The 22,200-nt window shown below is 45.1% G+C and overlaps 1 protein-coding gene across 1 annotated transcript in view; it reads left to right on the top strand.

Moving 5' to 3' along the window:
- Positions 1–22,200, top strand: part of LOC119166991 (tetratricopeptide repeat protein 37) — a 73,211-nt gene that overhangs the window by 9,059 nt on the left and 41,952 nt on the right. The window contains exons 8-14 of the mRNA XM_075891371.1: positions 1,591–1,705; positions 2,022–2,171; positions 3,119–3,220; positions 6,546–6,661; positions 7,153–7,242; positions 7,325–7,428; positions 14,407–14,509. Of these exons, the coding sequence (XP_075747486.1) occupies positions 1,591–1,705; positions 2,022–2,171; positions 3,119–3,220; positions 6,546–6,661; positions 7,153–7,242; positions 7,325–7,428; positions 14,407–14,509 (780 nt within the window). The remainder of the gene's footprint in view (positions 1–1,590; positions 1,706–2,021; positions 2,172–3,118; positions 3,221–6,545; positions 6,662–7,152; positions 7,243–7,324; positions 7,429–14,406; positions 14,510–22,200) is intronic.

Below are 22,200 nucleotides of genomic sequence, written 5' to 3'. Positions count from 1 at the left end.
TGCAGTGTATGGCACTCTCAGTAAGTTCTCTTTTGAAGAGATCATCATGGCTGCCGACACACATTGTCAGAAACAGTGGCATGGACAAATCATCGTCTAGAAAAAAAAAAAACAGCGCCAAATAAAATTGCTGTACCAACAAGCAGTGTTCAGGGATTCAGGAAAAAAAAACTGAATCGAAACCGGTCCAGTCATTCCCGTGCTACTCTTTCCACGGGCAATGCACAATGTCCAAAACACAATTGTAAGAAAAAGCCTTTTTTTCGATGAACCTTTTTGTTTCTTGTTGGATATTGATAAAAATTGGCACAGACACTAAGAATGACCTCACAGTGCTTCCATAAAAATTTTGAAGTGATACTACAAATACTTTACGAGAGACATATTATTTCTTTATTGAACCATGTGTAGGAGCTGAGCATAATGTAAAAAAAAACAGTATTGAGAAAGCTGCGCTTAAAGTTTCAACTTTTTTTTACGTTTCTAAGACACCTAAAAATTGTGATCTCAGGTTTGTCTTGTCATATTTGACTTATTCTCATGATTTACTCCTTTTCATGATTTACAAAGAACAAGTATGGATTTTAAACCTAGTTCATTGTATGAAGGAGTGGTGTGATAGGTATGACACAAAAGATTGTAATTGAATAAAACCATATACTGAAATTATTACACATATTTTTTGTGCTGAAGTTGTAATTAGCATAATTAAGTAGTTGATTACAAATATTCACTGAAGTTTTCTTTTTTTGGAGAGAGGTTTATTGCATCAGAAAAATGGATCACACCATGACGGCCTATGCCTTCTTTCCAAATATCAATGTTATGGCAGAAGACTGGTGGCACCGGAATTTTAGCAGTATAATTAGTGACGCGAAACGAGCATATGAAAATTCGTGCCCCTGATTCACACATGCTCTTTTGCCGCTCTAGCCGTGAAACGCATCATCATACATCCGGAAACTGCCGCATCCCGCATCGGGTTAGCACACTTCAAATTACCCACGTCACTGTTGCCGCGCACAACGTTGCTCGGCTTTACTGCGCGGCCACCGACACTAGTAGCAGCAGAACAAAAGCAGCGGAGCCACAGCAGCAACAATGGCAATTCAACAATTTCCTGCCATTAGCTCCAAAATGGCACACGTGTTTTGGTTCAAATGGGCCCCACTAGATGGCATGAGCTGTTCAGTTTACCCACGTAAAAATTGAATTTTCGAACCACTCGCGCCATTCCCCATAGTAACGTCCGGCGGTTCTTTTTTTCATGAATCGAACAGAAGCGAACAAGCAGCACTTTATGGTGGGTCTTGATGCACTGAAGGTTCTTTATTTAGTGCAGCTAGATCGATTACTAGTGATTGATTATAGGCAGTTTGTCTGACGTCATCGGGATCATTTTGAGAATGTTCTACTGCGGCGCATGTATTCTTGTGCATTTATCTTAATTTCTCGGTAGGGCACTGCTGTTGATATAATATTGTCATTTTAGATGTTGTCATACATTGAGCTTTCACTCGGAAGTAAATTAGTATTTGACTTTAGTGTCCCTTTAAAGCGTAGTGTTTCTTTTTCTACATTATTTTGCAGACTGGTCACAGGGAGGAGGTAATTAGGGAGGCCCTAAGGTTTGGGGAAAGTTTTCCAGAGTCGTCGGTTCCCATGGAAGTCATCAGTGGGATGTATGTGGACATGACTCTTAGCAGTAAGTGATGTAGGTTTTTTTGTGTCTGTGCTTGTTTTTCAATCTGTGAGAACATCAGCTTTATACGTTGACGAGAAGAATAAAACATAAGGTCCTTGCTACAAAATAAAGGCCCCTTTACTGATATCGAAAGCTTCCGTTATAACTTTCTTGATTCTGAGAGCAGCGTAACTACTTATGATGTCGCATAGGAAAACTCACTGGTAACGAATGGCATAGTCACACAGTATGCCTGTCATAGCCAGACATTTGCTTGACTATTACAGACAAGTTGTTTGGCAAGAACTACTGACAAAGGTTTTCATTTTAACTACAGGTTGGGAAGAACCAAAGCCTTCAGCAGAAATTGACAAAATCGAGGAACTCACCAAAAGCCGCCCAAATCTGCAGGTTGGCTGGCTAGCAAAAGCAACCCACCTATATGCTTCTGGAAATTCAAATGATGCTCTCGAGGCACTAGCAAGAGGTAAGAGTTGTTGCTGTTTGTGGATTTCACGCTGTTTTCATGATCAACTGCAAGGTTGTGCTTTGCATGGCTATGACTGCTTGCCAGGACATGATTATGAAGATATGAGTGACCAGCTGATTTTACCATATAGCTTTTATGTTTTCTGTAAATAATATTGATATCCTGAATCTAAAGCAGCTGGAAGGATTTTTAGGCACCTTGATAGTGTAAGATGCCTTGTCAGTAAACCTATGGGACTCATCTGGCCGGAAAAATTGAGCAAGAATCATAATCTGGACAAGTTTGTAATCCTAGCAAAAAAAAGTTTTTCTCACACTGATATGGTCTGAAGTTTCTTCAAATTGGCCTCTCAGGGGTAAATATTTTGTTCATTTCTGTTTTATCTGTGTAGTAGTAAGTAAGGAGGTACACAATGTGTGTTATTAATTTATGTGCAGAAATGTTTGTTTGCATGTGTTTGCGCACACGCTCTTCACCTTCAATGCAGTTTTTTGCCATGATTGAAAACTTGCCTTCTCTGCCACGGTGAATCGGCAGTTACGATGCTTAGGTGGTGACCTTGAGGTCGCGGGTTCGATCCTGGCACCGGCGATTGCATTTCAGTGAAGGCGCAGTAGTTGGGGCTCATGTACTCTGCCATCTTTGTGCACATTAAAAAACATTAGCACATTAAAGCATTAAACCCACTCCACTACAACATTAGCACATTAGCACATTAAACATTAGCACATTTCTAGATCTCTCTGCTGCGGTGTTCCTCATTTGGTTTGGGACGTGAAACTCGAGATAATACTTTGAACACTCCCCATTCATTGTACTTGAAATACTTGCATATGTTGTAATAAATTCTTGCTTTGTAACTAAAATATTAAAATGAGAAACTAGTGCATACCATTTCTGTACATTTTTATATCCTGTAAAACACTTGAATTTTATCTTTGCAGCTGTTGAGGTTGGGCGTAGCTCGAGAGAGGCCAGCCTGTTGCTTTCCTTGTGCAGCCTGAAGACGCACAATTTCCGCAAGGCTGAGGTGCATGCCCAGAATGGTGAGCCTATGAAATAATTGAGACGATGCTCTACAAGTGGAGAACATTAACAAGCATCACTGTTTCACGTCTCGGCATGTGTTAACTGAACTGTCCCTGCTAACAAGATGTCGTTTCCCAAAATTTGTCTATTTTTGTCACCAGCTCGATAGCAAAGCAAGCCTGTCTGAGCACATTATGTACATTTCGTAGATAATGACAGACTATAGAATTGGACGGATGCCTGCATCAGCAGTTATGCTGGAATGTTTGATGACTTGCTGAGACATACAGGGATAGAAGATTAACTTGACCCATGGAAACAGATTTGATGTGAAATGTTGTTGATTATGATAATTGGTGTAATTTAAGCATCACTTTTTTCTCTATTTCTCAATTTGCATTGCACAGAACCTCATTACTCGTACTCTCAAGTATGAAACCCTGTGGTGTCAAAACATGTGGAGTCAAAGCTTCAATCAGCTGAACTGAGCTATCCCCACATTCATCACCAGTTAGCGCCTGTGACTGGACGACATCTGCGACGCTTTCTAAACTAGTTAGGGTTCTTCGGGAAGTATCATTAATTAGTGAATCTCCATCACTGTCATACTTTGACTTTTCTCCATGGCCTTCGCAGTCGGCCTCATGCTCTCTGCGACGTGCTTCAGCGTCATGCGCTTGTCAATGGGCCTTAGCCTCCAGTGCCTCGCAATGGGTCTCGACCTCTCGCTTTTTAATGATGTTCTGGACCTTTGGTCCCTTCAGTATGCCTCGTCCCCTTGAGCTTTGTGGCAAGCGTCATCCTCACGTGCCTTGCGGCATCCTCACGTGCCTTGCGGCGTGCCTTGCAACGTGCCTTGCAACGTGCCTTGCAACGTGCCTGCGACGTACCTTGCAACGTGCCTTGTCGTCTTTCGCTTGGTGACGCGTTAGTTTTCTTGCACTTTTCTACGTGCAGCCTCCTCTTAGGCTTTTCAATGTGCCTCCGCCTCTTGTGCTGTCCGACGGGCCTCGACCTCCAGTGCTCTCTGACGTACATCGGCGTCCTGAGCTTTGCGATGAGCCTCGGCCTCTGATGCCTTTTGATGCACTTCATCTTCTTGTGCTTTGTGTCACGCGTCATCCTCTAGCATCTTGCGACGTGACTCGTCCTCAAGTGCTTTAAGACGTGATTCATCCTCACCGCATGCTTTTAAGCGCCTCAGTCTCTAGTGCTTTACGACGTGCTTCAACATCCAGCGTTTTGCGATGGCTGTCAACCTCAGCGCTTTACAATGCACCTGATGCTTAGCAATTTCAGTAAGTTGCTGCAAGCTCTCTGATATGGAAGCCACAACTGAGCCTTTCCTGCGCCTGTGGCATTCAGCATGCTGGTTACTCACCTTTCCTCTTCCCCCATGTTTGCGCCTATTCGGTTTTCGAGCTTTTCGTGTATGGCTAGAACATCGGAATGCATCGGTTGACAAGGCATATTGTACAATAGTGCCCCTTTTACCTTGTAATACTCCTCAGTGTCCTCTCTACAGAGTCTAGCTGCTACACTGGCGACATCGCAGGGCAGAAGTGCTAGCAATTTCTGTGGCCAACTTTTGGGGGAGAATCCCGCCTTTTCGCATGTTTGCTCAAAATCAACAAGAAAAGTTGCGATGTCCTTGCCATCATCGCATGACTTCAAAAGGTTCGCACGACTGTCTCACTTACAGCGAAAATACACCTTGTCGCTGTTATTCTAAGTTCCAGCTCTCTTAGTTTCAGCTCGAGTGCCTCTCAGCAGCTTTGTCGTCTTTCTCCCTTCTAGCTCGAGCCTCATGAGCTTTTTCTCCTGAAATGCGATTTTCGTAGCTCGAATTTCCTCATGAGCTTCCTGGGCCTCCTCAACAGTCACTTTCTTAGCCTTTATAAATGGGAGGATCTGTTGTTTATGCTTAACCCGAATACCTAACTCTTCGAAAATCTCAAGGAGGTCCTGCACTTTGAACTTGCCTAGAGTGACACTTCACTTTGCCTCATTTACCCTCTACCGAAACTAAGCGGTCAAATTATACAATTCTTTGCTGACCAACAAGGTTACAACAGCAAAACCTACTGACAAAGAACACTAGCTAGGCCTGGCACTACGAGAGCTAAACTTCATGCACTCACCACACAAAGGTAGCTGACGTTGAACGATTCCATCAACTTGCCATCCACTGTTTGGAAATGGCATGTCGCAGTATCCCACCGCTGGCACCACTGTTAGGGCTGGTGCTGCGTGGCCAGTGTGAACACGGGTGGTTCTTGTGCTTGGAGCAGTCGTGAGGACGAGCTGAAAGACAGCAAATACTTTATACAGAGTATTTACATGTTGACGGTCTTAACTCTCAAACAACAGGCAGTGTGGTCATCGGTCTGCCCTATGAAATGGGAATGGGGGGTTCAACCCCCAACATCTCTTCCCCACGTAAACAGCTGATCTGAGCTATTCTGGTGGCAAAAGTGCAGCAATTCTGCAACACTTGCTAGCACACAATTATGGCCACGTTGGGGCCTCCAAGGGTCAATAAAATGGTCGGTCACTTGAATGTAAACATTGGACAGAAGTTTGTCTGGTTGGGTATAAAACTGGGTGATGATTCAGACTCCAACGAAAAGTTTTGAAGCAACCCGACGTTTCAAAACTGACTTGGTTCCTTCCTCAGGTGTGACTGCGGGGACTACGTAGCAGTGGCATCTTCAAAGTATTCGCGGGGCGGATAATGACCCCCCCTCTCTCATTATATGCCCCGCGAATGCTTTGAAGACGCCGCTGCTACGTAGTCCCCGCAGTCACCCCTGAAAAAGAAACCAAGTCAGTTTCTAAACGTCGGGTTTCTTCAAAACCTTTGGTTGGAGTCTAAATGATCTCCCGGTCGGTGACGTATGACCATGAGATTGGTCATTGACCGCTCTGGTGATCCTGTTTTGGAGTCCGTGACAAGCTGTTAGCTACTGAAGAGGCAAGTTCGGTCTGATTAGATCAGCATGACGCATCACGTCGGACAAGCAGCACCACACGTGCGTGGGGTTTCATTGTTCACACAACTCAGAAATGTTGCTCTGCGGTTGGCACCCAGCTTAGGAATGTTGATTTTTGTAGAACGATGACTGTTTCTGCCTGTAGTGACCGGCAAAGAAGCAGCACAACACTATAAAAGGTCAAAAGAAAACAGCCTAGTGCCAGAGAGCCACAATAAATCAGTTTATCAACCTGACTGAACTGATTTTGTTAACACGGCTTTTTCGGTTGTGCACTTCTCCACTCCGAAGGCAGCAGTTGCAAAGAAGAAAAGAAGCCTATAAACAGATAGCTCTGTTTTGTTTGCAGGTATTTCTTTGTCACCGGGAGCAAGTGACTGGATGTCCCAAAAACTCCTTCTGTGTTTGGCTGAGTCTCTCTGTGCACAGCAGTGTCATGAAGAAGCATCAGCAGCTTTAGGAAAGGTGAAGTTCTTGATGACTCCAGATTGATTACTTTGTCGCTTGGGGTACAGTAGCTTCAGTTTCACAACTGAAGACGAATTGTGGGACTGCGACCCTGCTGAAGCAGCCACATTACAGTACTGGCAAAATGCAGTGGTTCCCATCTGCTTAATCTGTGCAGGACTATGAGCTAATCATTTTTAGTTGGAAAATAACGCATAAGACATTTCTGCACTTCTATTTTTGTTGGCCAAATATTTTTTTAAATAAGTTTACAAAACAGAAATGTAAAAAAAAAGCAGAATCTGAATTTTTCATTAACACAAAGCGACAATGCAGCTGCTTAATTGCAGTGAAGTCTTGCTTTGCTATTAGTGATCATGTGGCTACTGCATTTTTGAACTCACCTGTTCACAATCTGTGCCATGTTTTTTTCGAGGGTCATTCTGAGAAGTACTAAACCGTAAGTAACTGGAATACATGACAGCAACCAGTGATGCCATTGCTTTCAGATTGCAGAGGAACATGCGAGGCAGCCTGCAGTCTTGTGGTGCTTCTTTGAAACTGCTTTGCAGTCTGGCAACTTTGATAAGGCAGAAGAGGTAAAACTAAGCGATGTGCTTTGATGTGCGTGCAACACTCTGTATGTATTGGCTGATCCCTGGTCTGGTATCTCTCTCTCAGGTTCTCAGCACTTTGCAAGAGATTGCTTTTGAAAGCTCAAGAATGAAAAGTGCACAAGCCAGGCTGCTTATACAGCGTGAGAAAATAGCTGAGGCACAGGAAATGTGAGAATCATTTCATTAATTTTTGAGAGCGTAACTGCTGAGTAAGTTTCATTGCCATCAATCAGCTGAATATTGTTGTTTCAAGTTGAGGGACATGTTCAAACACATATGTACACTGTCATCCTTTATGAAAAGGAACACGCTGCCTATAAGACCATCATCAACTTACAGCAAAAGAAAATACATTGGCTTTTGGCGTCATCTATTGGCAAACAAAACAACGAGTTATGGCCGCTGAACAAGCGCTGCAAAATACTGTAGGCAGCCATTGTTCTAGAGAGCAGGTCGCGCGATCGTGTGTTTCCTTCCATAAAGAATGACGACAGTGTACACTCATACCTCATTATAGTAGCAAAGTTGCACCTTACAAGGAAACAAGTCCATTATAAAGGTTATTAAAAAGGGCAACTTAAAAGGGCAACTTCGACGATTTCTCGAGGTCAACAGATCTCAATGAAATTCGCTGGGTACGCTCATTTGCACGTTTCCATCATTCGTCACCAATTGCGAGCTAAAGAGATACTCGGATTTTCACAAAGGAATTTTAGAGATTGCCCCGACTCTCCCAGCTGGCTTCCAACAATTATTATTGCGATAGCAAATATGTGGACCCTCTCGGCTGAATTTTGCCGCCGGCGTCTGCGTCGATGTCATGCACCGTATATGTATACATATCTATATATATGAAAACGCAAGAAAGAAGAAAAATCCGAAAAAAGACTTAGGCGCGTAGAATTGAATGTGGGACCTCCACGTCGTGAATGTGAAGTGTTAACCACTGAGCCACCGAGGGGGACCTCCTTCAACGTTCAAACGAAAAGCTATTTATATCTACCACATACCGCTGTTTGCAGGCATCTCGGGGAAGAGCTATCGTGTTTTCAGCATTATCAGCAAGATGGTGCCATGAGCGCGCCGTGGCTCTCATCTCTCATGGGAACTTTGGGCCGCAGAGAAGAGAGGAAAGGACAATCTCTTGCGTGCCCTTATCTCCCAATTGGGAGGATCGTACATCTTGGCTGGCGTTGGGCTTGCATGAAACGATTCTGTTGTAGTTACGGGGTGCACAAAGTTCACTGCAATCGTTGCACAGCCTCTGTTTGCGAAAAGGGTGCGCTTTTCAGACACAGCGAAGTAACAACTGAGACGCTTATTCGCATCCATTTGTACCTGTGAGTATGTTTCATGCGTCATTTGTGCGTGAGAAATGTGGGGCACATTTCGATTTGCTTGCCATTTTGCGCGTGACCTACCAATTTGTTGCTATTGCGTTCATTGCTTTGCCTTTGCGGCAAAGCTGTGATTTTTTTTTGGCAACATTGTGTGTGCGTGCCAATGCTTATGTCAAAGCTACGAAAGCGATGGAACTGAGGCGCCGCAGCATCGTCTGCTGTTCACAAGGCAATGATCATGTGTGTTGCTTAGCCAATGTTTCGTTGGTTCAGCGCGCGAGTTGCAGTTTGTTGTGGGCTTTCTAGCATTGGGTTGCAAAGTGGTGTTGCGTTGTGGTTACACGCGATTCCCCGTATATTTATCTGAGCGTTCAGGAAACACGCGGAGGTTATTAATGCTCTTCGTCTCGATGTTATATATTGTTTCAGCTAGCAGTGCCGGCTCACTTCACGGCAACTGTGTTAACAGCGTACTGGCAGAAGAGGGTCCATGTGTGAACATTATGGTAGTGCACTATGCGAGCATAGTAGTGCATGGAAACACTTTTTATACAGGGCGCACTATGACCAGGCTTAGTGCGTCGTGCGAAAGGTGGCGCCTACTTGGCCTAAATTAATTTTTCTCAGTCCTGCCAGTGCAATCTTAAATTTCCACTATTGCCAGACATATGCACTCTTCCTATAGCAATATTAAGAAACTTCAGTTAGTCCGCAAGCTTTTAAGTGATAGCATTTTATCGATCATGGCCCCACAAACCTAAGTGTCCAGCACAGGTGACGCCATCTCATAGAGGAATGCACAGCTAGCAATTGCCATCCCTATTCAGCGATTTTACTTGGCCTCAACGTGCATCCGAATCTCAGCTGTCATTTTTCTCCTGCTAGGAGGAGCTTGTGCTCATAGCACAGTCAGTAACAGACATGGTGCGACTGTTGCGATGGGGTCACTTTTTCCCTGAGTGTCTGTTCTTTGCCACTTTTGCAGGCAGCTTTCAAACTTAACGCTGGCGAGACCAGCATGCCTTGTGCGGTTTCTGGTTTTCATGGTTTTTACGAATGCTTTTGGCACACGAAGATAGCACTGTAGATAGGTTTCGGTTTCACTGTTGCACTTTTTTGCTTATTAAAAATTATTGTAAAGTTTGCCAAGTATTTCTACTATCAAGGCCATGACAGGACCATCTGGGGAACATAAAATCACCATTATTTTGATGAAAAAAATCGCCGTTCGTCTTTAATTTATTGCAAGACGATTTTCCATCTACTACGTTAAAACAGATATTTTATTATGTCAGTATTCGTTATGTTGAGGTTTGATTGTAGTCGCAAACCACATAACGAAACATGGACAGGATGATTCCGTGTCCTGCGCTTGTTTTCTTGTGTGATTTGCATACTTGTGCGGTAAATGAGGTTAGCAAAAGAATACCAAACAATTCATCAATCTTCGGAGGAAACTTGAGAAACGGGAATTTTTATTGTGCAGGACTTTAGTCTAGAAAACACCTTATACTTTAGTGGTATCCATTAGAGCACTGCATGGGCAGATTTCTCTGCCCCGAGCCCGGCCCGGCCCAAAAACTTCATGCTCCGGCCCGCCCAAGCCTGGCCCGTGATTTTTAAATACGGACTGTACCCGGCCCTGGCCCGAATGGTCTGGGCCGGGCCCATTGCCCATTCCAGCCAGTTTTGCCTTGAACATAAACGAGGCACAGCCCACGCTTCGGTTATTGTGAAGGTATTTTCCTCACACAAAAGATATTCTACTCAGTGTTTTGGAACTTCTTTCAGTGTCACAACTTTATCTGTTGCACTTTGTGTAATTTCGATTACATTCAAACCTCATTACAACAAAATCATACCTGCCATGAATATACTTCGTTATATCCAAAAAATCGTTATAAAAATCGTTATATCTGCTGTGCTGTATCTGTGACTGATCTATTTTTCATTTACTTCGTTATAATCAATAATTTTTTATTTTCGGTTTCGTTATATCGAGGTTTGAGCGTATTTACACACGTAAAGCTTGTAAAAAATAATTTCAAGCTAATATATAATATATTTTAGCCATAGCTGGCTGTCTCATGTACGCAGTGCTAACCACACAATCTTATTTTTGCATTTCAAAGGACCACTAGAAAATATACCCACATAAAGTGGGAAAAATGGCAGACACATGTCACATGTAGTTTAAGTCTACAGTTTTTGTGCCAGTGGCTGCGGGGGAGACTTTACCGTGAAAGGGTATACTGTCATCGTTAAACCTGCGCAGGTTAGTGCAGTGCGAATATTTAAAGTGGCATTGCGGCTAACGTAGCTCCAAAGGTTTTGCATCCTTTTATTGCACAATTTCATATTCAGATAAGGATGCTACAAGGAAATCTGTATGGATTTTTCAGAAAGAAAAGCCTTTTTGTTGCCGAACAATTTGTCCTGGTCCACGGTCAGGGTCGTCTTGGTCCGGAGTCAGGAACCCAGACCAGGACGAATTTTTTCATTACTGAAAGTCTTTTCTTTCTGAGGAATTCGTATGGATCTCCTTGTTGCTTTGTGTTACAAACGGGTGGTTGTCTTCTTTCCCTTTCTTAACCTTTCCGCCACCTTTCGTGTTTCCGCAGAACTCATATGCATTAGGTGTTCAGCGAGCATTGAGCGAAAATCGGGTCCATGCATCGCAATTGCTGTGCACTCTTTTAACGCATAGGTGCGTCTTAGTGACCACAACCAATCACATAGCTGAGTGAGACTGCCATGAAAGCCACCACGACGACGGCATCGAAGCAGGTCACTCGAATTGAGGTGTGCATAATGCTCACATGGCGGGAGCCATTCAGGCTAGTTGCCGTCTTCAGAAGTTGTTGCGTTGTCGAAGGGGGAGCTGACGCCTCGAGTGTCTTTGTTTTCAGCTCCCTCTTAAAGTTTGACATTGAGAGGTACTGTTCTGCTTTGTTTGAAGATGCGACAAAAACAAGCTAGGTTTTCCTCGTGCATATTTCGCGCATTACTTCTGACATTTTATCAGTGGCGATCTTCTTTACGTGTCCGTTTCAGATGCAAAGCAGCTAAGGGTGGAGCTCAATCTGGTGTGCGGTGTGACCACCTTTATGGTGCATGTGTGTCCCTCTCTCTCGCCTCAAAACGCCGATGCAGGCACCGCCAGCTTGCAAGTTTGTTGATTAAAAAAAAAACAGACTGATCGCACTGCGCAACCATGTACTGGCCACACCGTATATATAGGTACTGGATCTAGACCTCCAAGGTAATGTCGGTGGGAGTTTTGTAGCGTTAGCTACACTGGCCTCGCTGAGCCAATTTCGCGTGGCACTGGTCTGCGCGTGCGCAATGATACTCCGCTGCCGCCGCGCGCGGCTCGCCGCCAGTGTGCGCACAATTCGATGCGCTGTGCAGACGATCAGTGGTGTCACGCACCAGAGCCGGCACCTCTTTCGCACTCGGCCGCGGCTGCGCGCGACTCGCCGCTGCCGGTGTGCGCTTTCCAGAGGAGCGCCGTCATAGCCTTGGTAGAAATATGGACGTCGATGCACACGCCTTCCCTGTGCAGTCTCCATCTGACACTGCGCTGTAGCCGCTTGATAGCGCCTCTGACTGGCGTTTGTCACTGTGGTACAGCCATGGAGAAGGAGAGTACAAATGCTGCTCAATGGGGCAGTAGAGTGGAGAAGTTCAACTCATCGGATCCCGAAGTAGTTGCCCAGCAAAATAAATATACATGTGCCATATAATACCTATACCGTGTGTGCGTTATTGGAACAGCTGTTGGCATGATATCTGGAAAGCTTAAGAATAATCAGCTGAACCTTTGCTAACGCTACGTATATCCTGGCATAGCTGAACTAAGCCACTGCCATTTTTTTTTCTGTGCGCTGTTAACAATAAATATTCGCAACGTGTGCGTTATCTAAAAGCAGACTGCGGGTCTTTGTGTCTATTCAGACTCTTCTGTCTCTCATTGCCCATTAGCAGCGATTGACATGTTCCAGAAGGAAAAACCAGTCCACGATTGCGTGCTTTGCGCCTCGCCAGGTTTCTGTTCTGCGCAACGCTACGCTGAGCACCAGCGTCAACGTCGCCGCCAGTGTAAGCGTTAATCCCACTGCTTCGCATCTTCATATGGCTTCCTTAAGCAGGAGATGGTGTAATTATTTTTTAATGGGTGGAACAAGGCTGAACTGTTTTTTTCTTGAAAGAAATGACAACACTGTCATGATCCTTCGCTGATGTCATTGGTAGCGCAACTTCTTTGCGACCATTTCGGAAATCGATGGCTTCGTTGAACCCTCCTATGTCGATGTCCTGCTGCGGGAATGTCTTCCCGGCTATACCACTGGTATCGGGCTCATAAACCCGTTTTGACATGTAAGAGAAATCCTCCTCTCATAAACATCTCTTCGCAGGATGCAGATATGACTGCTTGCGTAATGTCCAACTTGCTTCTTGACAGATGATGGTCCTTGGAGAATCTAATTGTTAATAACGCTTTGTTATCCGACACCCAACAGACTCCACTGTTATTTGGCATTACTTTTCATAATCGGTCCGATCCAATAAGGAGACATACTCCGGGTTCGCAGGTGGCGCTTGGGAAAACAACTGCAACCGCCAGTGGTTGACCTTCTGCAAAGATGACTTCGTGGAGATTATTTGTTTTTGAAGATTCAATGATGTCGCCGCAGATGAAAGGAATGGCGACAGCTTCTATCTGCACTAATTATGACAGTAAATACAGAAATTAAAACAAATGCTTTAACTATTGGAAATAACTGGTCAAGTCAAATGAGCAAATTAAAGTTCTTCCTACGAATAGTTTGTAGCCACATTGAAATTTTCCAAAGGCGGCCACTTGTAATCACTGTGGAGCGATGAAATATGGGTGATATAGCTGGCGAAACCGAAACTTGTGCACCAAGAAGCCCATCTGCCATTCACTTCAAAAACACCCTCGATAATAGGTTAATGGTAATTAATTGTGTAGAAAGTTATTTGTTTAATTTAATTACTGCCATAAATATTGTTTGTACACATTTGAAGTGCCTTCTGCCAGAGTAAAGGGAACGCCGCAGGCGGCATGCGGATGCCTCCTTTCAGCAATTGCTTCAAGCACCCGGTATATGAGACCCAGGCCTGATACGAGCCTGCCCTAGGCCCCGGCCCGGCCGGTGCCCGAAGCTCATGGACCCGAGCCCGGCCCTGGCCCACTACAACAATGCCTTACCTGGCCCGGCCTGGCCCGCAGGCCGGGTCGGGCCCGTGCGGTGCTCTATTATCCATGCATAAATACATGAGGAACTGAAAGAAATCACAATAAGTGTCAGACGAGATGAGCAAAACATTTTCTAAATGTCCAGCTGCTACCCCTCATTTGAATTACCCATAAAGCATGTTTCGGAGTGCTGTGATTCATCAATAAAAATGGTGGCATTTACATCAGTTTGCATGTTGTAATGTGGGGTTATCAGCCTATGCATGACTTAATAATTAGAATCTATATAGACAACTTCAGCTGTTCTGTACATAAAATGTGCCAGTATTTTATATACATATTCGGCCATTGCTCACTTGACATGGCGCACTTGTGCAAATTGAGTATGTTTCTAGTAATGTAGCTTGCTTTTGCTTGGAAAGCGATTATCGCATTTAGACGGCTCTTTTCCTCTTAACCCCATAGACAGCATTGATGTAGCTGCAAGAAGAAGAAAATTTATTTTGCAAGAAACTTGGACCTTAATAAGCTTGTCTTGTTCCCTCCATAATATTAATAAAGCTTTTGTTATCTTTGTTGCAGCCTTACAAGCTTTGAAGACAAATCCCCAGAAGCCACCCATCTGCTTGCATTCATTCACTGGAAACTTGGCCAATATGACGAAGCTGTGCCTATCTTTTTAGAAGTAAGATTCAGCACTGCCTCTGCTCACTGTCATGAATAGGAAATTTAATCGGATCACCTAATAACGGTTTATTAGGACTTTGTAGTATCAAAAATGTATTTAACTAGCTTGACTTAACATGAAAGTAAAGCAAATTTTTAAGCACGCTGTTTGCTTAGACAGCTTTAGGCAAGTCCTGGCAAAGATTTTGCATAGTCTGCAAAGACTGATTTTGCAAAGAATTTGCAATGTCGGCTGCCGATTGTGTGTAGTTTTGCTAACCACATGAAATTCAGTGACTCTCAATGATATTAGAAAAATCATTCGAGATGTTGCATGCAACTAGCCTTCAATTATTGTTGAGGAAAGAAAAAAAAAAGTAAGAGCAATGTTATTTAATGTAATCAACCAAGTTTTCTTATATTTTCGTTATCAAGCTAATAGAAGTCGGGATAAATAAGATGTCTGTGAAACAAATGCTGGCTGTGGTAAAAGACGAGATGTTGAAGCAAAGTACAGATTCCAATCCAGCTGTTGTCAGTTGGTCATATTTCTTTAGAAAATGTTTGTTCATCATGCGAATGACACAGTCTGCATACTTTTTTTTTTTTAAAGAAGTCAGAGTGTGCTCTGCAGTTTTTCCAGGCTTGTGAAAGCTCAGGTCTTATACGGAGATTACGTTTTGTGATTTGTTTAACTCTTTCAGTGTCAATTTTTTTTTTCAATGGAAGCTGCTGGTTTTTAGAATTTAAGATGCATGTGAATACGGTAGTACAAAAAATAAAAAAATCTGTGCTTACACTTTTTAATCAAGAATATTAGTAGCCAATTTAATTTTTGTACCAATTATTATTTTGTATTTCAATAATTTATGCTTAATCTCTTACTTAGAAGATTGTTTTCATGGAATAAGTTAATACCCAACTTCCGAAATTCATATTTTCAGCACAGAACTAACACAAATGCTCTATTTCTGCCTGGTGAGTGAAGCTGCCTCAGAGAATTGAACAAAAAGTGCGACTGGTTCTGCGATTTCTTCTTTCATAAGGGATCTCACTTGCTCGTGTGTACCAGTTTGGCAGCATAGTTAGAGCAGATGCTCACGAATGCCCCATTTTTTTTTTCGCCAGTTGGTTGCTGATTTAACTACAAAATTGTTGATTCTGAGTGGAATCAAAGGGCCTAAAAGGGTTAATCTTAGGGCTTGTGCGAATAGTAAATTTTAGGTTGGAAGTGAATATGAAAAAAAAAATATGATTTGTTTTGAATAATTTCAAAACGAATTCGAATACTATATACCACATACCATAAAGAAAAATGAGCATATTTGTCATGACCCAAATAACCTGCACACTATACAATTTTTTTATTGAAACGAGGGACATGGAAACGTCATTCTTTTTTTGGTTTAAAGGAAGTGGAAGCAACTTTGAAAAGTAGCAGGAGGGTGATTCCACGTGAGATCGAACAAAGCATGGCTGGTCGATTTTGAGATGTTTTATAAAAATATCTAGACTGTGCAGAGAATGAAAAATTAATTAAAGTAACCCCATATATTGTCACGTCGCTCCAGGGGGTGTCGGCAAGATTTATTGACGTCTGAGCAACAGGGCTCTAACCAAGCGTGTCGGTTGGGCTTGCTTGCCAGAGCAGGGGGGGGCCCACGCGCACTTCTTTCTTCTCTGTGGTGTGAGCCTTCACCTTGGCATACGACCCACTACTAGAAGTAGGTGGCAATATGCCTCCTCAACAAAAAAAGAAAGAGCATCGTCCCGATGCTGTAAGGTTATTGAAAAAAAAACCAAAACAAGGTAGCTTAAACAATGAAAAAGGGCACCAGTAATCAAATGTTAGACGCGATAAGTTCACCAATGATGAGGCAATTGTCGGAGCACAAATAAAAAAAACACAGGAAAAGTGGTCTTTTAAGAAAGCAAAATGAGGCTTCATGCGCACCACGTGAACTATGTCAGAGGTCGGTTGTTTTCGTTGTACCCATCGTGACGACGTAGCGTCCGGAACCACTTTGTAGTTTACGTCGCTCACGCAGCGTAATACTTTATACGAACCAAAGTATCTGCTCAGCAACTTTTCAGAGAGGCCACAGCGTCGAACAGGGTTCCAAAGCCAAAGTTGGTCTCCCGGACTGTAAGATACGTCATTGTGACGCATATTGTAACGTCGTGCATCAACCTGTTGCTGCTGACCAATGTGTAGCCGGGCGAGCTGGCGAGTTTCCTCGGCACGCTCTGCAAATTCTTCTGCGTCAGTTAATTCATCGGCGCTTTCACAAGGATGCATCGCATCCAGCATCGTCTGAACTTCGCGGCCGTAGAGAAGGCGAAACGGTGTAAATCGGGTTGTTTCTTGAACGCCGGTGTTATAAGCAAACGTCAGATAAGGCAAAATGCGATCCCATGTTCTGTGTTGGACGTCGATGTACATGGAGATCATGTTTGTGACTGTCTTATTTAGTCGCTCGGTTAAGCCGTTGCTCTGCGGATGGTAAGCAGTCGTCGTTCGATGCCTAGTGTTACTCAGTCCAAAAACTTCATCAATAAGCTGTGCAGTGAACGCTGTTCCTCTGTCGGTTATCACTGTAGATGGAGCACCGTGGCGCAGAACAATGTGGCACATGAAGAACTGTGCTACCTCAGAAGCCGTGGCTCGTGGTATCGCCTGTGTCTCAGCATAGCGGGTCAAATAGTCAGTTGCAACAATGACCCATTTGTTGCCGTCGGACGATAAAGGAAATGGGCCGAGAATGTCCATGCCGACTTGGTCAAATGGCTTGTGGGGTGGATAAATTGGCTGAAGTAATCCAGCCGGCTTGCTTGGTGGCGACTTTCGACGCTGGCATTCACGACAGCTTTTGACGTACTGCTTCACGCTTGCCGAAAGTCCGGGCCAGTAGTACGCCTCACTTACCCTGGCGAGCGTTCGCGAGTAACCTAGATGACCAGATGTGGGCTCGTCATGACACGCGGAGAGGACTTCATCCCGCATGTTCTTCGGAACGAGGAGGAGGTAAGCGCGGCTCGTAGAGCGGGCGTTTTTTTTGTACAGGACATTATCTCAGAGGCAGAAAGACGTCACGACGCGAGATAGATGGCGAGGTATAACGGCGCTATGACCCTCCAGATAGTCGATGAGCGGTCGAATCTCTTCATCTTCTCGCTGGCGTCTGCTCAAGTCAGATGAGCTAAGGGCGCCTAGGAAACCGTCATCGTCCTCTTCGTCGTGATTGACTAAAGGTATGGGTGCACGCGACAGTGTATTGACGACAGTGTACTGTACTGACGCCAGTAACATCGGCCTCGGCCGATGTTACTGGCGTCAGTGTGCACCTCTGTGTCAGCATCATCGTCAAAATGCGCAAGAACAGGGGCTGACTGCATCCGCTGTCGTAGCTCGGCAAAAGCAGCCTGTTGTTCGGTAGCCCATACAAACGGTGTGTCGTCGCGTGTAAGGCGAGTCAAGGGTTCCGCTATCTTCGAAAACTCTCTAATAAATCGTCGATAGTAGGCGCACAAGCCCAGAAAGCGCCGAACAGTCTTTTTGTCTGTAGGATGCGGAAACGCGGCTACAGCGGCAAGTTTGTCGGGGTCGGGTCGTACTCCATTCGCATTGACTACATTCCCAAGGAATTTGAGCTCTTCATAACCAAAGTGACACTTCTGCTGTTTGAGTGTAAGATCTGCTGATTGAATAGCCTGCAGCACACTCCTGAGGCGGTCAAGATGTTGCTGGAAGGTTTCAGAAAAAACGACAACTTCATCAAGGTATACGAGACAAGTTTGCCACTTCAGATCAGTTAGCACAGTGTCCATCATTCGCTGGAAGGTTGCGGGCGCTGAGCACAAACCAAAAGAAAGGATTCGAAATTCATACAGGCCATCAGGGGTAACAAAAGCCGTTTTCTCGCGGTCTCGCTCGTCAACCTCAATCTGCCAGTACCCGCTTTTTAAATCCAAAGAGGAAAAATGGTGGGCACGGCGTAATCTGTCTAACGAGTCGTCGATGCGTGGCAGCGGGTACACGTCCTTTTTAGTCACGCTGTTCAGCTTCCGGTAATCGACGCAAAAACTTAGCGTTCCGTCTTTCTTCTTGACTAGGACGACCGGAGAGGACCACGCACTGTTGGGAGGCTCGATGATGCCGTCGTCAAGCATTTCTCGAACTTGCGTACGAATGGCTTCTCGTTCCTTCGCTGACACACGGTAAGGCTGTTGGTGTACTGGGCGGGCGTCGTCGTAAGTGACGATTCTGTGCCTAGTGATTGAAGTCTGGCGCACCTTAGAGGAAGCAGCGAAGCATGACTTGAATTCAAGCAAGAGTTTTCGCAGTGCTGTCTGGTTTTCTGGTGTGAGGTTAGAATTAATATCGATATTGTTTAGAGACGTATCGGCGGCCTCCACTGCGTCCGACGAGAAGCAGATGAGAACGGTTCCTAATTCATCTGCAAATGCTAACGAAGTGCCACGGAAAAGGTGTCGGTGTTCGTTGCTGAAATTTGTAACGAGCAGTTGAGATCGGCCATCACGTAGCTGTATGATACTCCTAGCTACACAAACACCTTGAGTCAGCAGGTGTTTGAAATTACTTTCTGCAATCGCTTCACCATTTCGCAATCCACAGCATGTGACGTGGACAATAACACTGGCTCTTGGAGGAAGCGTTATACTTTTAGCAGAAACGCGAAGAACGTCGGCACGTTGTTGGTCATCCTGCTTGTCGATTGCTCGGTCGGCTGAGAAGGTGATGCGATTCTCTTGAAGATCAACGACCGCTCCATACTCCTGCAGGAAGTCAACACCAAGAATAACGTCGCGTGAACATTCACGGAGCACAAGGAAACTTCCTACAAAAGTATAACCGCAGACCCGAACTCAGCACGTCGACTGCCAGCGACCTCGCCTCCAAGGGTCGCTTGCGTTAGTTTTCCTGGCAGGGACTGGGGGACCGTGCGCCAGCATGGCGCTGTGGCGAAGATGAAAAGCGCCTCGGCGACGGTGAGCGCGGCTGCCGTCCAGAAGGCGGTGGCATGCGCTGTTGAGCCAGGTAGTCCTCAATGTCCCGGGGTCGCTGGGCATACCGAGGAGGCGCGCTGAATATACTGAAAAGCCGCGCAGCCCGAGGCGGCGGTATGGACAGTGGCGGTACAAATGGTCCGCTTCACCGCAGTGGAAGCACAAAGGTCGGCGATCAGGAGTGCGCCAAACATCAGATTTCCGAGGCGAAGCACGTCTGTCGTCAACGTAGTGTGCTGGTTGTTCCGCAAGATGCACAGGGCTGGCGTAAACGAGGGGTGGGGGCGTGCGTGTGTTCTCGTAGTACCGTAGAGGCTGCGCCGACTGAAGTGAAACCGTAGGAGGTGCTTGAACAAACAGCGGGGAAGAGAAAGCGGGGCGCTTCAAGGCTTCCGCATAGGTCGCACGGTGGTAGTCAGCCGGGGCGGGTGTGGCGTTATCCAGACTCACAGGGTCACGAAGGGCATGATGCAGCTCGTTCTTGACAATGCTTGCAATGGAACTCACCGTAGGTAGTGGTGGTGTGGCAGCCTTTTGCAGCTCCTCGCGTACTATAGAGCGGATAAGGTCGCGCAGACACTCGTTGTTGCTCCCAAAAGCCGTGAGAACTTGAGCAGTGGGCGTGTTCACTTGCCGCTCATACAGGGTGGATCGATGCTGAAGCATCTTTTCCATTGTGACGGCTTCGGACAAAAACTCGGCGACCCTGTTCGGAGGGCTCTGTGCAAGGCCAGCGAAAAGCTGCTCCTTAACTCCCCGCATCAGGTGACGCACCTTCTTTTCTTCTGTCATACTCGGATCAGCCCGTCGGAACAGGCGCGTCATATCTTCCACATAGGTCATGACAGTTTCATTGGGCATCTGGATGCGGGCCTGGATCGCTCGCTCCGCTCGTTCGTGGCGATCAGCACTTCTGTAAGTATCCAACAGCTGGCGGCGGAATTCGGGCCACGATGTTATCTGTTCCTCGTGATTCATGTACCAGGTACGTGCTCCATCCTCCGAATAGAAATACACACGTTGTAGTTTGGCCGCCTCGTTCCAGTCGTTCAAAGCAGTCACGCGTTCGAAGTCGACCAACCAGTCCTCGACGTCTTCGAGCTCGGTGCCATGAAACGGTGTCGGAACCTGTGGACTTTCGAGGGTGTACCGAGTCACCGGGGGGTTTTCCGTACCTGTTAAAGTGGTTTGAACAGACGTGCTCATCATACTGGGGTGAACTGTAGGGTCAGCTTCAGGTGGCAATCCCCTGATCCTGCGGCTTGTCCGATGAATGGGAGTGTTGACTCGCACTGGGCTTGTGGTGTCGCTTCCAGGAGGGGCCTGAAACATCTGTGAGGGGCTACCCAGCACCTCCACCAATTGTCACGTCGCTCCAGGGCGTGTCGGCAAGATTTATTGACGTCTGAGCAACAGGGCTCTAACCAAGCGCGTCGGTTGGGCTTGCTTGCCAGAGCAGGGGGGGGCCCACGCGCACTTCTTTCTTCTCTGTGGTGTGAGCCTTCACCTTGGCATACGACCCACTACTAGAAGTAGGTGGCAATATGCTTTTATTTAGCTAAACCATGTTTGAAATACGTAGCTTTAATATATTTTGAGTAATTCATCGCCAATGTCGGAAAAAACAGCAGAGCAGGTAAGTGTGGCACTTCACCTCTTCGTCATTATTGATTTACTGTGCTTCGAAAAATTTTTCCCACCAATATTAATTGAGGATCTGTTTTTTCCACTAATTAAGTGACAATATATAAAATTCCGAAAGAAATTTAAGATGTCAACCGGCCATGCTTTGTTCGATATTACGTAGAATCACCCAGGGTCTAAACTTTGGCAGAATGCATCTGATAACCTCTACAATACGTTGCATCTTAAAATTTACGATAGTACTTAGAGGATACTAGCTGGCATGACAATCTTTTAAACTATTTAACCTTGATAGTGGTGATTTGCGGCAGTAAGAATATTTTTTGGAAGCTGTATTCATAGGACAGCACTCTTATGCTGCAGTGAAACCGCCTTCACAGGGAGTTACATGTGGAATAATTTAGATTTGTTTGTTCATTTCGATTACTTCGAAAATTCAAATACTTTAATATTTGTTCAAATACTCAAAGTGCCACTATTCACACAAGCCTAGTTTATGTATAATGATTGTGATTTTAGCTACCTATGGTTTCGTCAGTTATTATATGTTCTTGGTCTGTCCTGTAGAAGTGGTAAACTTCTTATGCCTGTTTGTCTGAAATTTCATGATGTAGGTTCACTTAATAGGAATGAATGTTGGCCTCTGCTGGGAGCAAAGTCAGCCTGATATAATGCAAAAAGCACTAGGAATAGCACTATCTGGAGAGACAGAGTTAGTTTATCTTATTCACTAGAATTCTTTTCTAATGTCTAGCCAATGTATGTCATGTGCTTTCCTCCTTTACAAACTGAGCTAAGAAGCTGTAGATAAATGAAGTGTGATGACTAAGTGTGAATAAAGTTTGATGAATAAAGTGAGCTGATTAGCGCTTTGATGCCCCCATACTGAACTTGGGGTATCGCACTTCCCATAGGCAGACTCCTCTCCCCATGCCCTTTGGAAGGAAACCTGTACTTACCCCTGACTGGTTACTGGGGGGGGGGGGGGGGGAAACTGTGCATAGTGTGATTGATGTTGAATATTTGTGCATTAACGAG

The sequence above is a fragment of the Rhipicephalus microplus genome, chromosome 1, assembly GCF_043290135.1.
Source record: "Rhipicephalus microplus isolate Deutch F79 chromosome 1, USDA_Rmic, whole genome shotgun sequence".
Lineage (NCBI taxonomy): Eukaryota > Metazoa > Arthropoda > Arachnida > Ixodida > Ixodidae > Rhipicephalus > Rhipicephalus microplus.
Note: the sequence above shows the minus strand (reverse complement) of the source record. Positions and strands in the feature narration are given on the sequence as shown.